Source organism: Coturnix japonica, chromosome Z (assembly GCF_054131305.1).
Source record: "Coturnix japonica strain WE chromosome Z, WE-NBRP24, whole genome shotgun sequence".
In the NCBI taxonomy this organism is placed as follows: Eukaryota; Metazoa; Chordata; class Aves; order Galliformes; family Phasianidae; genus Coturnix; species Coturnix japonica.
The window spans coordinates 34,562,987-34,576,959 of NC_140702.1; the positions used below are offsets into that span (position 1 = coordinate 34,562,987).

Genomic DNA, 13,973 nt, shown 5'->3' on the forward strand with positions numbered 1-13,973 from the left:
GCAAGTCATCAGAGTCCTTTAATTTTGAATTCTAGCAATTATGTCCTCAGTTTCCAAAACCTCGCCAACTCTTATCAAAATGGTGAAAACTTCCACAATCTTAATGGTAACACAGTATTAACCCTAAAACAGCTATGTAATGAGTAAGGCCCCTTCCCCTTCCCTTCCCATTCTTTCCCTTCCCTTCCCTTCCTTTCCTTTCCCTTCCTTTCCCTTCCTTTCCCTTCCCTGTTCCATTTCCCTTTCCTTTTCAAGCTAAGTTTCTAACTGCATGATAAAAAAAAAAACAAAAAAAAAAACAAACAAACAAAAAAAAAAAAAAACAAAAAAACTAAGGACTTTGAAAAATTGACTGTAACATGTCAGAGAATCAAGTGCTGTGTCTGAGATTTCTGTTAACTAAGGTGAAGACGTGGAATCAAGCTTCATTGCTCCAGAAAATTAATTTTTAACTTCAGTTGTCATCGGAAGGACTATGTGACATTATAATGTTCATTCACAGGAGACAGCAATCTCATAGAATGAATCCAGAGGTGGACCGCAAAGACAATAATGGGCCTGGAGCATCTCCCTTTTGAGGAAAGGCTGGGTAATTTGGGTCTGTTCAGCCTGGGAAAAAGAAGACTGAAGGAAGATCTCACGTTTACAGATATCAAAAGGGACAGACAACCCCATAATAATTTAAATGTAATGAACCTTTTTGAGTAGATTGAAAAGAGAGATAGATAATATCCAAACTAATTACATTTCTACAGGCTTTGTTAAAGATAGCAAAGTAGCCACTGCATGTACTGGTCAACAGGCTATTTTTCATTGATTTGAATGAATTTCCAAAATTCTTTCACAGAACCACTGCAACATTACACACCAACCCAGGAAAACAACTGTGAAGGCCACCTCTAACTATGCAATGGGACTGTACAAGAAAGGAGAAGTAGGGACTTGCATTGGCCAAGAATTGTGGCACTAGTGGGCACTAGATATCCAGTATGGGTGAAGATAAGTAGCACTGAGGATCTTACAGCAAGAGTCTGTAATAAAAAATGGAGAATCTGGTAGTCCTGCAGCAGGGCAATAAGCACCACATGATGTAATATGCAAATCCAGAGAATAGTAGGATTAGTGCTATTGCTCATGAAAGCAGTTTGTTTTTACATAAAAAGAACCACACCCTTACTCGTGAAAAAAAGTCTTGGGACTTATTTCCCTGTCATGATTTTTCTAGTAAGGTGAAACAAATTCTATTTTGATTCCTGTGCTGAAATGGCTTATTTTCACCTTCTATGGAGAAAATGTCACGGCGGAGTAAAATGTCACTTTTCAACAATATTCCAAACACCAACCTGAAATCAGCTTGTGAAAATGGCACGGAAAACTCATCTTCTGGCTGGATAGCAGCTGTGAAGCATTGCTGTTTAACCTCCTGCCAGCACCCCACAGCAATAGTGAAGGTGGATGCTGGCATTGGCATAGTTACATAGTAGTACCAGCTCAAAATACCTGTGAATAAAAGAACATTTGTGCAGATTCATCAGTCAAAGCACCCAGTCAATACTTGATATTATTGTGTACTTGAGATTTTGGGTCATATCACTAACCTTATGTCCTGTTATTTTTCTTGGAGAAAAAAAAAAAATCATTGAGACATATAAGAGCAGTCATATGTGACCGCCACAGATTCAGTATCATTTACTTATATCTGTACTCAGCACTGGTGTGGCCACACCTTAAGTACTGTGTTCAGTTTTAGGTCCCTCATTTGCAAGAAAGACATCGAAGTCCTGGAGCATGTCCAGAGAAGGGCAATGAAACTGGTAAGGGATCTGGAGCACCGGCCTGATGAGGAGTGGCTGAGGGAGCTAGGATTGTTCAGTCTGGAGAAGAGAAGACTCAGGGGAGACCTTACCATTTTCTATAACTGCCTGAAGGGAGGTAGTTGTGAGCTGGGAGTCAGCCTCTTCTCCCATGTAACTAGTGATAGGACTTGGAATGGCCTCAAGTCCCAGCAGGGGAGATTCAAGCTGGATGTTAGGAAACAGTACTTTTCCAAAAGAGTGGTCAGGCACTGTAATGGGCTGCTGAGGGAGTTGGAGTCACTGGTCCTGGACGTATTCAAGGAATGTTTAGATGTGCTGAGTGACATGGTTTAGTGAGAATTATTGGTTACAGGTGTATGGCTGTATTGGATGGTCTTGGAGGTCTTTTCCAACCTTAGTGATTCTTTCATTCGATGATTCTATACTTAAGGCCTTAACTTTCCCCTATCTGCTGGTACATTCAGCTGTTACTGCCCAAGAATTCTATCAGATGTGAAATCTAATAGCATCTTCAGTCACAAAAGATTAACATCTAATTCTGTCAACCCTGGATCACTTCCATACAATTTGTATTGTCTGTACAACACTACAAACATTACAAACCCTTTTCTTTGTGTTCTTGACAGTACCAAACTGACAGAAAAGTTTTAACAAACAACACTAGTACTTACGGATCAGACTTGGCAATACAAGATATAGATGTGCCAACCAGGGAGTTAGAAATTAATACTCAGAACCAGATAGAATATTGCCAAATAGAATATTTCAAGTCATGATTATCCAGGAGCAATATTAGCAATATTAGAAAACCTAATGTAAGGTAAAAAGATAAGACTTAATAGTATAGGAACACGATGATGGAAGACAGAGCGTATATTAAATGCTGACTATATATGCAAATATGTGGACAAACTTCAAGATATTTTGGGGCAGCCTACCTTTTGTTAATCTAAATACTGCTTAGGTTTACATTTGCCCCTCTAAAATGAGCACAGCTTATGGGTCACACTTAAGTACCCATGTATGGGCACAAGTACAGTTGATACACCATATGAATAGGTTGATTACTCTAGGAAACAATCTAGCCTATAGAATCATATGCAAGCAAGTGTGCCAATGGAACTGTGGAAACATACAAACTCCACTTATTTTAAGAAAACATTAATACTTGCAATAGTATTCTAAGCAGGGATATGGAATACTATCAACAGGGGAAAAAAAAAGGTGTGGAGGCTGGAAATAACAAAGTAGCCTTGTAGGACTACTACGCCCTACAAGACACAAGGGAATGAAAGGCGCTGGTAATTATCTTCTAACTTAATGACACTAGAAGGTCAAGTTGTCCAAAGAAGGGACAAGTTAGAAAACCTTACTGCTCAACCTCAACAAATATTGCTACCTACTATTTAGTATAATGTTTATAATGTCTTCTAAGAGGCTGAGGCTTCATCTTTCTTTATCTGCCAGAAAAAGCCTCTGTCTCTTATATGCAATAGCAACCACTTACACACTCTATTCCACTTCCAGCAACATTTACCACTGTCATAAAAAAGCTGAACATACATTACTCCTGTAATTTTCTTAACCTCACAGCAGTATGTGAGCAGAAGGAACTCATTTGCTCCAAACATATCTGAAACAAAGAGGATAACTAGTTTACCAAATTCTCTCCTCATTTTATTTTTTTTTTAAACTTACCAAAGATACAAACGAGCCAACACAAGCAAATTCCATTTTGAGCAAAAGACATAGCCTATAACAGTACCGATTATGAAAAAACAGATTCTCAAGTATTAGTATAATGTGAAGTTTCACTTGAAATGAAAGCCAAAAGGCAGTCACACAAAATTGTTCAAGGTGGCAGAAGATGTAAAAGAGAAAACTCGCAATAGCAAGGACGCTGTCTAAAAGCAAAGGAAAGAGGTCTTTGCTACACAAACAGAGGAAGTGGAGAGGGTTACAAAGATAAACAAGTTTAGCAAGACAGGCTGGAACAAGACCATAGATTTTGTTTGTAAGAAAAAGGTGATGGTAATTTGCACAGAATGTCAAAATCAGTTTGTAATCCAGAAAGGACAGTATGTACTGCATTCACATATTTATATGGACTGGCAACAAACATGATATTCAGAGGCGGAACAAGCCTGAAAAATGATTCAGAAACCAAATACAGGGGAAATTACATTTTCTTGATATGTGTTTACAGATTTATCTAAACTTGAGTTTCCTGAATAAAAGAAAAACAACCAACAATCTCATGTATTTTGTAAGCATTTTACAGATCATGCAAATTCTGGATACTATCAGGACAAGATCCAAGATCTATACTGTCTTTACATATGCAGCTGGAACTCAATCCAATTCCTCCAGAGATTTTAGATGCCCTCTCCATTCATACTCTAGAATTGCACAGGATCACTAAATATTTTTCTAACAGTGGTCTTCCCTTGTACAACTGAATTATATGCACTAACATGAACCCATGAAAAACATGGCTTGAGTTGGAAAAGACATTAAGACTATCTAGGTCCACACTCCCACCATGGGCAGGGTTGCTACCCACTAGATCAGGTTGCCCTAAGTCCCATGCAGCCTGGGTCTTGAACACCTCCAGTTTCTCTGGGCAATCTATTCAGTGCCTCACCACCTTGACAGAGAAGAATTTATTCCTTATATCTAATTTACAGAACCACAGATCACAGAATGACCCAGGTTGGAAGGGACCTCAAGGATCATGAATCTCCAACCCCACTGCCTGGCAGGGCCACCAAACTTCCACGTTTACTAGATCAGATTGCCCAGCGCCTCATCCAACCTGGCCTTGAACACCTCCAGGGATGGGGCATCCACAACCTCCATGGGCAGCCTATTCCAGGACCACAGCACTCTCCTAGTAAAGAACTTATCCCAAACATCCAAACTAAATCTTCCCTCTTTCATCTTAAAACAGTTTCCCCTTGTCCTGCTATTATCATCCCTTTCAAAGAGTTTACTCCCCTCCTGATTATAGGTTCCCTTCAGGTACTGAAAGGCTGCAATGAGGTCACCCCGCAGCCTTCTTTTCTCCAGGCTGAACAAGCCTGACTCTCTCAGCCTGTCTTCATAGGGGAAGTGCTCCAGCCCCCTGATCATCTTCGTGGTCCTCCTCTGGACGCTTTCCAACAGCTCTCTGTCTTTCTTGTACTGGGGACTTCATACCTAGACACAGTACTCCAGATGGGGCCTCACAAGAGCAGAGTAGAGACAGACAGTCACCTCCTTATCCCTGCTGGCCACCCTGCTCAGCCACCCCCACTCCTGATGGAGCCCAGGATAATTTAAATCTATCTTCTTTTAGTTTGACACTGTTACTTAGTTTCCTTATAGTGATCCTCTCTCCATTTTTTTTCCTCTAGAGTCCCTCAAAGTATAAAAAGACAGCAATAAGGTATCTCTGGGGACAATCATCTTGCTCAACCTGCTAGCCACACTTCTTTTGATGGAGCCCAGGGTACAATTGTCTTTCTGAGCTGCAAGCATATACTGCCAGCTCGTGTTGAGTTTTTCATCTATCAGTACCCCCACTTCCTTCTGCACAGAGCTTCTCCAAGTCCATTCATCAACCAGTAAGCACTGATGTTAGAGACCACAGGTGCAGCAACCTGCCCTTGCCAAACTTCTCAGGATGTAGAACACTGCTTCCACTTTCTGTGCATTTCTGTTTTGTATTTTACCTCGTTTAAGAGGTCCTAACTCAGCATTGTAAGTGAGCTCATATTATAAGGGCAATAATTGAGGCTCTCTCTATAATGCGTTCACTGATCAAAGATTGAAATGTTCTTCACGTACACAACACTTCTCTAAAGCAACCGCCATGAAGTACTGTTCCAAATAAGGTTTAACTCTCACTGGTAGGTTTGCTTCCCAGATACCTCTTTTCTCCTATAACTTCCTTTCTTTAACATTTTTTTCAGACCGGTGTGATTTGTTTCGTTTTCCATTACTTGCATCCTCACTACACACTGGGATGACAAGCTTCATTCTGTTCCTTTTCCCCCTTCTTCCTTTCTCCTGACCGTCCTCTGTTTACCAGTGGCTTCCTTGTATACAGCACCACCTCTAGGGTAAGAGAAAGCAGTACACATCAAATAGGAAGATTATCTACTGAAGTTAATAGCACTTTGTACTATGAAAACTGTTTTAGACCAAGCAAGGACATCTTGGGAACAACAAGAGGTTAGACAAGGGTTCAGCCATGGGAAAGGAAGAGCACACTGATCCTTATATTTGTAATGCTTATTCCCTCTTCTTAAAATTAGACTTAATTTAAAAGCAATCAGATTCATATAAATAATTACATTAGGCAAAATATTTTCTTACAGGTAATTTTAAAATCATTTTAAAAAAAAATTTTTTAAAAAAAAAAAGTTATCGGTTCTGCAAAGCAAGTCTGTCTTAAGATTATACAGATCCTGCAGCAACAATCATCAGTTCTATGAGGTAAAACTGGAAAAAAAACTATTCAAAATTTAGGACTATATTTAACAAGAGTAAGAAATTATAAGCTATTTCTTTTTGCCCAAAAGAACAATTTAATGGCCATTTTTTTAACTGTACTTAAAATAATAACAATGAATCATGAAATTACTTATTAGAATTTTAATGCATTCCGGTATATTTGAAACTACTAAATTGTTTAAGTCCTGCAGAGTTTATTGCAGCTGAAGAATTATGTGAAAGCCATTGTCTGATAATGCCTGATGGAGTATTAAGATTGTATGCTGTGGTGTTTATATTTGTGTTGGCACAAATGACATATTTCAGGGGGAATGTGCTAATATATAAGAACAATGTCCATGAATTAATAGAAAAACACAATTCAGCTAGTTCTAAAGAATAAGAGGTATCCACCCAACCCTAGAACTTGGTATACAAGGTAAGAGTTAGCTCCAGTGCATAAAAGCACAGCTTAGTAAAATACTATTTAGCTCGGGCACTAGGATGAAGAATCCTCCAGTTTTCTGGATCTCCTTGTGACTTGCAGAGATTTTTGATCTTATCTGAAGGACAGAAGTTCCCATACAGCTGTCTCCCATTCATACTTGAATATTAGTTCAGCACTGAACCAGAGGAATGAGCAGCATGTGACAATCTGTTAACTCACACACTAATTCCTGATACATATTGGAGATCAATCAACATGAATACCAGACTCTTTAATTTTGCCTCGGGAAAAGAGAGAAAAGCTCAAATACAAGCTTTTGCTACTAGCTGCAGTGCAGGTGATGACTTCTATACCACTGTATTTCTAATAGTAGAACACATCTCCTAGCGGAAATCAAAGTCTATGTAAGATAGAAACACTAGGAATATGTGAATATGGAGTAATTGCACACAGTCCAAGCCTCTTGATTTTATGCTTACTACTGAATGTCTACCGCTTGAACATGAATCAAAACTAATGTAAAGGTGCTTGTGATAAAACATATATGCACATTCTCTGTGTAACAGCAATGAAATGAAAATAATACTAACAAAAATTTAAAAGTACATCTGGAGGCTAAATGGCTTGTATTTCACACAAACACCACATCTTATAGTGTCCCCTTCTTAACCAAGGGAAAAAAATTGGGTTCTTAGGAAAGGATATATAGTGGATTGGTTTTGGAAAAAATAAATAAATAAACTAATATACAAAGCTTTATGTTGACACAAGAATTATCAATTACAACTACTACAAGGATTTATACAAAAAACACTTATGTTCTCCACATGGTGACAGGCTGACTCTGGGCCACTAAGTCCCATTCCTATCATTAATGATATGGTACATTGATGCCATTTTCAACACTCCATCAACTGCATTTTAAAAATAGTTTTCCCTAGAACTAGTTTTTCCTTATAATACCACTATACATATTTAATGGACTCTTTCAATTAGAGTCACATAACAATGTTATTGAGGAAATAATTATTTCACAGTACAGACTTTTCAACTAGTGAATTGATCGAAGAGAATATTTTTTTTAACTGGCTTATGCTCATTTACATTGCCTGAAAATCTTCCACAGGTTTCTATTTCTAGAAATTCACATAAGAATCCTTACTCTTCCTAATAGTTTAGACCATGCAGATATCACTAAGGTACAGGTAACAACTCATCAGCGAGAGAGGAGTGTGAATAAAAATAAATTATACAATAACAGCAGAACTGGTGTCCTAGCCTGAAATCAAGAACACTTTCTCCGTACCATGTCAGGAAAACACTAGAGCCCAAATGAGTGGGAAGCTCATCATGTCAGTTTTCCATATTTCAGCAGAAGAGTCAAGGCTTGAAACATGCTTCACATATGACCAAAATAATAAAATAATTCAATGCAAGCTGATGGCTCTCAAATCAATCATACTTCTATTCATTCTTCCCCTCTCAAATATAAATTTGACTTTTCAGAGGGTAAGATTTTTTTTCCCAGAAACACCTAACTCTAATCTTTTCCATGAGCTTTCATTAAACAATCTTTTCACAGGATAAAAAAACTTTTGCAGAAAACTACTATATAGCCCACAATTCTTCTGGCCAAAAGGAAGTAAAATTTTATACATCAAAAGTATGCCTGAGCTCCTTTTCCGTATCCAAATGCTTCATTATGTTTCCCATTAAAGAAAATTTTGGCCTTATCTAAACATAGGCACCAGCCCCTTTTTGCAAGTGTAGAGAAATTAACTTATTTTATCAATATAAGCTATGAACAGTTTTGAAGGATTATACAAAAAGTCAGTTCACTACAGCAGTAGCTGAGAACAACTATTAGACTTTGCCTGTGGGGTGAATTAGAGAAAGAGTGAAACTGAGCAAAGCAATTCGTCAGAACTGGAATAAATATGTAAAGTGTTAGTCATTTCTGAAGACAGGTTTATGGTGGAAAATAACTGCTGTAAGGGTTGGATCCTGTCTTGTAATCATTGTAATTTTTCTAAGTATTAAAATTTTAAATTGCTTCAGAACTGAGACTTCCAAAACAGTTCAATTGGAGGCTGGCTTTCCTTGAGTTCTAAGAGCTTCTTTTATCAGAATGGGTGAGATACAAGCATTATAATCCTTATTTCATTTTTTCACAACTAGAGTATATAACTGTGGAGTGGTGGGTCTTGTCCAAACATAAGGAGCAACAACTTTCTTCCTTACAAAGGGAATATACATTTATTTATGGATTTAAACTTAAAAAACTTTTAAAAATCAGTGTACACAGCCACCAGATGGATGCTGTATGCGCCCCACAGAAAGTTCCCATTCAACTTATCTCCATTTCTATGTGCAAGAGTTAAGTTCTCCTGCTGTCTGCAGCCTGAATACAGCTTGCACTTTCTGCAGCTCTACTGATTAATGCTGATTAATGCCGCAGTGATGCTGTATGAATCCAGTTTACTTTGTGCGTCAGGGGGAAAGTGGGAATAAAATAGAAATCTAGAACTTCTCTTGCAGTACTAGCACTGGACCAACCAGTACTTAAAGTAGGCCTAGTTAAGGAAGGATAATTCTAACTACTAGTATTATTGAAACTTCTCACTGAACATCAATGAATACCACTTTCATAAAGCAGGCTTCATATTTAAAGGCTTGACAACAAAACTACTTACACTAGAAAATACTGACCCTGCTTCTCAAACAAGTTCAAAACTAATGGTGGCAAGACATACTTTGTATTATTTAGCTAACTGCCATAAAAACTTCTTTATCTGTGCTGACATAGGTCTAAAGAATGAATAATACAGAATAAAAATGAAAAATGCTTACTTGCTCTCAGTTGCAGGTAGTTTTATCTACAAATTTAAAAAACAAAAAACAAACACAAAACCAACACAAAAAAACAAACACCAGATTTTCAGAGTACAGAACTAATACTCTTCATCCACTCAGTATATTTCAGGAAACAGATAAAACACAGTAGCAGATCTTAATCACTGCCATACTAGCCTACCAGTGGACTGAAGAAAAGAAACCAAAAGCTTAATTAATCAAGGCTTGGATTTGTCAAGAGCCTGATTCAGTACTTTATCTGTCAAACATTCAACTACGAAGTAATTAAAATAAAGTCATTTCAGAACAAGTGAAATCTAGGTTTAGAAAAAATAAAAATTAAATCTAGGTGTGTAAAATATCCATAAATTCTTACTATTTCTTACTGAGACCTTGAATGGGCAACCACCTCAGGATCCCCACTTAGAGATTACTTGTGCTTTTATATCCTTTCAAAAATCATGTCATTACTTAAGCTATATCTCCAATTATAAAACTATAGAAAACACTGCTGTAGAAAATAAATTTCACCTTCTTGAAGCTGGACTGGGTCTGCTGAGTTTTCACCACTCATCAATACAACAAAGTCTGCAGATGCTCGGACTGATGCTTGCCATGTTGACAAGGCAATGGGCGGTTCTTGGCATGGGAAAAGGGCTCTGTTGTTTATCGGTGATCCCATTGTATAAACACATGGCCTAAATGGAAGGAAATGAGATGGGAGGCAGAGTTACAAAAAAAAGACTCAATTGTGTTTTTTGTCAAAGATCAAACATACTGTTGTATTGCCTTCATACTTAACTTTCTCAGCTAGGTTTCAAACTTGTTTGACAAAAACCAAACTACCATTCAAGCCATTTAAGACAAGATAAAGAAAAGCAAAAATACTACAATAATTTTTACATAAACAACAAAAGAATTTTATGCATTAGCTTTTCAGTCTCATACAATTACTGTAATCTGAAACCATAAGGTCAAGAAAGGCTTCTGAGAATCTTCTAAGGATTACATTGCAGCCTTCACTAATATTTATGACACTTCTCTACTGTCATCTAATTAGTGCTTTCATTACCATTACTTGATGGCTCATCCAAACAGCATTAGAACTAGTGCTGTGTCTTACTCATTTACAGTCTCAATCAATCTTGACTTTTGAAATTTCTTCTTCTACTAAGGAGATGCAGGCTAGTTCACTTGCATTACAGATATATATAATCAAAAGAAAGCATTTCTTCCCTGCCAGCTTTAGTCTCCTTTTAGCTTTCCATGTAGCAGTCTCCCTTGTCACTGCTCTTTTTGCAGTTCCTCTAACATTCTCTTAAGCATCTTCCTTATCTGCTGACCCTTTGCTAACTCCAACATTTCATGCCAACCAATTTCTTATTAGCAGCTATGACACAGATGGGAAGGTAACAAGGCCTTTAATTAACTTTTAGACTCCCTTTGCTGGTGCACAGGCGTAATACTTCTGCTTCTTTCACTGTGTTTTGCAGTTTTACAAAGTTTTCTAGTACTTGCATACTGTCACCCCTTCCAAATCATGCATTTAAGAGCTAATTTTTAAAACATAAATTATATTAAATAAGCACAGTGAATAGCTTCTCAAACTAAAGAAAGAAAACTTCAAAAACATCACTTCGTTTTGCTGAGTCTTTTAAGTCCTGTGATATTCTGGGAACACGAAACTGCTTGAGGACAAAAGCATTCTGATTGATTTCTTTCACAACTTGAACAAACAAAAAAAAAATCATCAAAATGCTTCAGAAAATAGGAGATAAGGTGTTAGGTGAAACCTATTTTGCAGTGGCTAAGATCTGAGTCTTACTTTCCTCCACAATAACTCTTTCACAGAAATAATTCCTTCCTCAAAGCCAAACCTAAACCACATGGAATGAATGTGGAGATATCACTGCCACAGACGGAATATATTCTGAAGCTTTCTCTTTTGCTTTCCTTGTCAAAAGTGTTATTTGTTCTACTGGATCATGTTGTCTATGGCAAATTCCAGAGCAAAATGCTACAACTGAGAAAATGAGCTGACAGAACAACACTGGGCAGAACACTGAAACACTGTTCAAATTTACAGTAAAGGGAAGGGGATGAGATGTTTTGTATTGTTCACAAACGAATATACAATTACAGAATCTCCAAATACCCCAAGTTGGAAGGGACTCACAAGGATCATCAAGTCCAACTCCAGCTTCACACAGGACAACCAAAATCAAACCCTATGCCTGGCAGCACTGTCCAAAGGCTCCCTGAACTCTAGCAGCCTAGGTCCATGTCTGCTGTCCTGAGCAGCCTGTTCCATGCCCACTGCCCTCTGGCACAGACCCTGTCCCTAACCCCAGCTGCCCCTCCCTTGACGCAGCTCCATGCCGTTCCCTCGGGCCCTATCACTGTCAAAGAGAGCAGAGTCTGCCCCTCTGCTCCCTGTGAGGAGCTGCAGAGGCCATGAGACCTTCCCTTGGCCTGCCCTGCTCTGTGCTGAACAGACATGGGGAACTCACCTGCTTCCTCATACCCCTTGTCCTCAGACTCTCCACTATCTCCATAGCACTGTCACCCGTGGAAGAACAAATAAAAGCTGATGTCATGCAAATACTCGATACCTCAATCTGTTGTAAGTGAAACATGAAACACATTTTAAGTGAAACATGAAAATTAACAAATTTTTGTCAGTGTGACCTGATACCTGGCAAGCGGCTCACTCTGCCCAAGGGTGACTCCTGAAGCCAGACTCTTTCCCAGAATGTGAAAAATTGAATGATCAGATGTCTCATACAAATATTTAGATTGTCTGAACCTTACACAGACAACAGCAATTCATTAGCAGAATTCAGAAGAGTAGCCAATAAAGCACCATACTATAACCTATATTATTTTAGCATACAGAAACTGAGAACTCAGTGTCAAATACAACACAATCAGCATGGAACAGATGCTGCCTACATTATTAATGTTATCTTGCTCTCAGATAGTACTTCTAACCAGCAGAAATTATATTAACATCATTTTACAAATAGGAAATAAGAAATGGAGTGAATAGACTTGCAAAATGACAGTGTAGAAGCAGGACCTGGAAACATAGTTCCAAGCCTACTAGTCCAGTAGCTTTTACACTGCACTAGAAAAATTCTCTTTATGAGAAATATCAAAACATATTACATAAAACCTTTTTGCTAAAACATTTTAGAGCTAAAATGGATATAAAGTGAGGTAACAAGTTTCAGCAACTAAGGCACTGGCAGAAATGAGTTAGAAAGGCAGAGAAAGATTGGTCAAATATATAATGTGTTTTCACAGGAATCTCCACTTCTTACCTGAGGAAAATACTGTTTTTGCCAGAGACACTTACTAACTCTAATACTGCAAATGAAAATTTATTTGAAGATGTCCAAGTCTGCCAGGAAAGCATCCATGAAACACTCCTACAAATATTCCTGATTTTGAAAGGAAACTATCAGAACAATGATTACATCAATTTTGTAATCCAACATTAATATATTCACAGCAAGATCAACTGAATACTAGCTGATGATGTGATCAACAGAGATGTCAGCTAACAATGAACTGTCTGCTGCTCTGTTTTAGCATGTGGGTTTTCTAAGATGGACTGATGATTATGGAGAAGTACCTTTTTTAAATCTATTTTCTTCTCACCCTAAATATATCTCCACATATTTTAGTGCTTCCCTATAGAAGTTCTGTTGTACCTTGCTATTCTTTTATACTTTACTTACATTATTAATTTCTTTTTAACAGCACTGGTAACAGTGCAGTGTTACGTTAGGTTGTAGCTGGCATTCTTCTTTGTTCTTGGTCAGGTGGCACAATTCCAGTGCAAAAGAGGATCAGAAACAAAATTTGTAACCTGATATGGCTCTCTTTTCGTCTGATGCCAGTGATATCTAATTCCCTTTACACAAAATTTGATTTCATAGCTGTTCCTGTTAAAATGGTAACAAAGACTGAAAATAATTGATCAATGACTGAGAAAATAAGAGATTTCCTACTTACTCTATTTCTGCAAGAGTGATTTTAAAAAAATCATACAGTTGTCAGCCTCAATGTTTACAACAGAAGACAGTTTTCTTAAGCACATCATCAATGATACAGATGGATTTTCTCAGCTCCATTCTGAAATCCGTGTTCGTTTCTTGGTTATCTGACTCACATGAACTAGAGTTTTTATTTGTTTCCACATTTCACATGTCACAATAGCTGTGTAATGCTTTGTTCCTAAGTGCCAGTACACAAGTAATTTTGCTACCTTCAAATGGTCTTCCGATCTCCCTCTAGAATATAAAGGACTTACACAATTCTAAATAAACACTTAAAAATCTTAGTTATAAATAGCTAAGGAATTGTGTCACTCT

At 37.7% G+C, this 13,973-nt stretch overlaps 1 protein-coding gene across 21 annotated transcripts in view; it reads right to left on the bottom strand.

Annotated features, from left to right (window-relative positions):
* Positions 1-13,973, bottom strand: part of AOPEP (aminopeptidase O (putative)) — a 169,045-nt gene that overhangs the window by 139,222 nt on the left and 15,850 nt on the right. For all 21 annotated transcript variants that reach the window (XR_014939453.1, XR_014939454.1, XR_014939455.1 and 18 more), the window contains 2 exons: positions 10,126-10,292; positions 1,344-1,500 (listed from right to left, as the gene is read on the bottom strand). Coding sequence is in view for 15 of the 21 variants with exons in the window: in XM_085529080.1 (XP_085385206.1) it covers positions 1,344-1,500; positions 10,126-10,292 (324 nt within the window). In the remaining 6 variants the exon portion in view is untranslated. The remainder of the gene's footprint in view (positions 1-1,343; positions 1,501-10,125; positions 10,293-13,973) is intronic.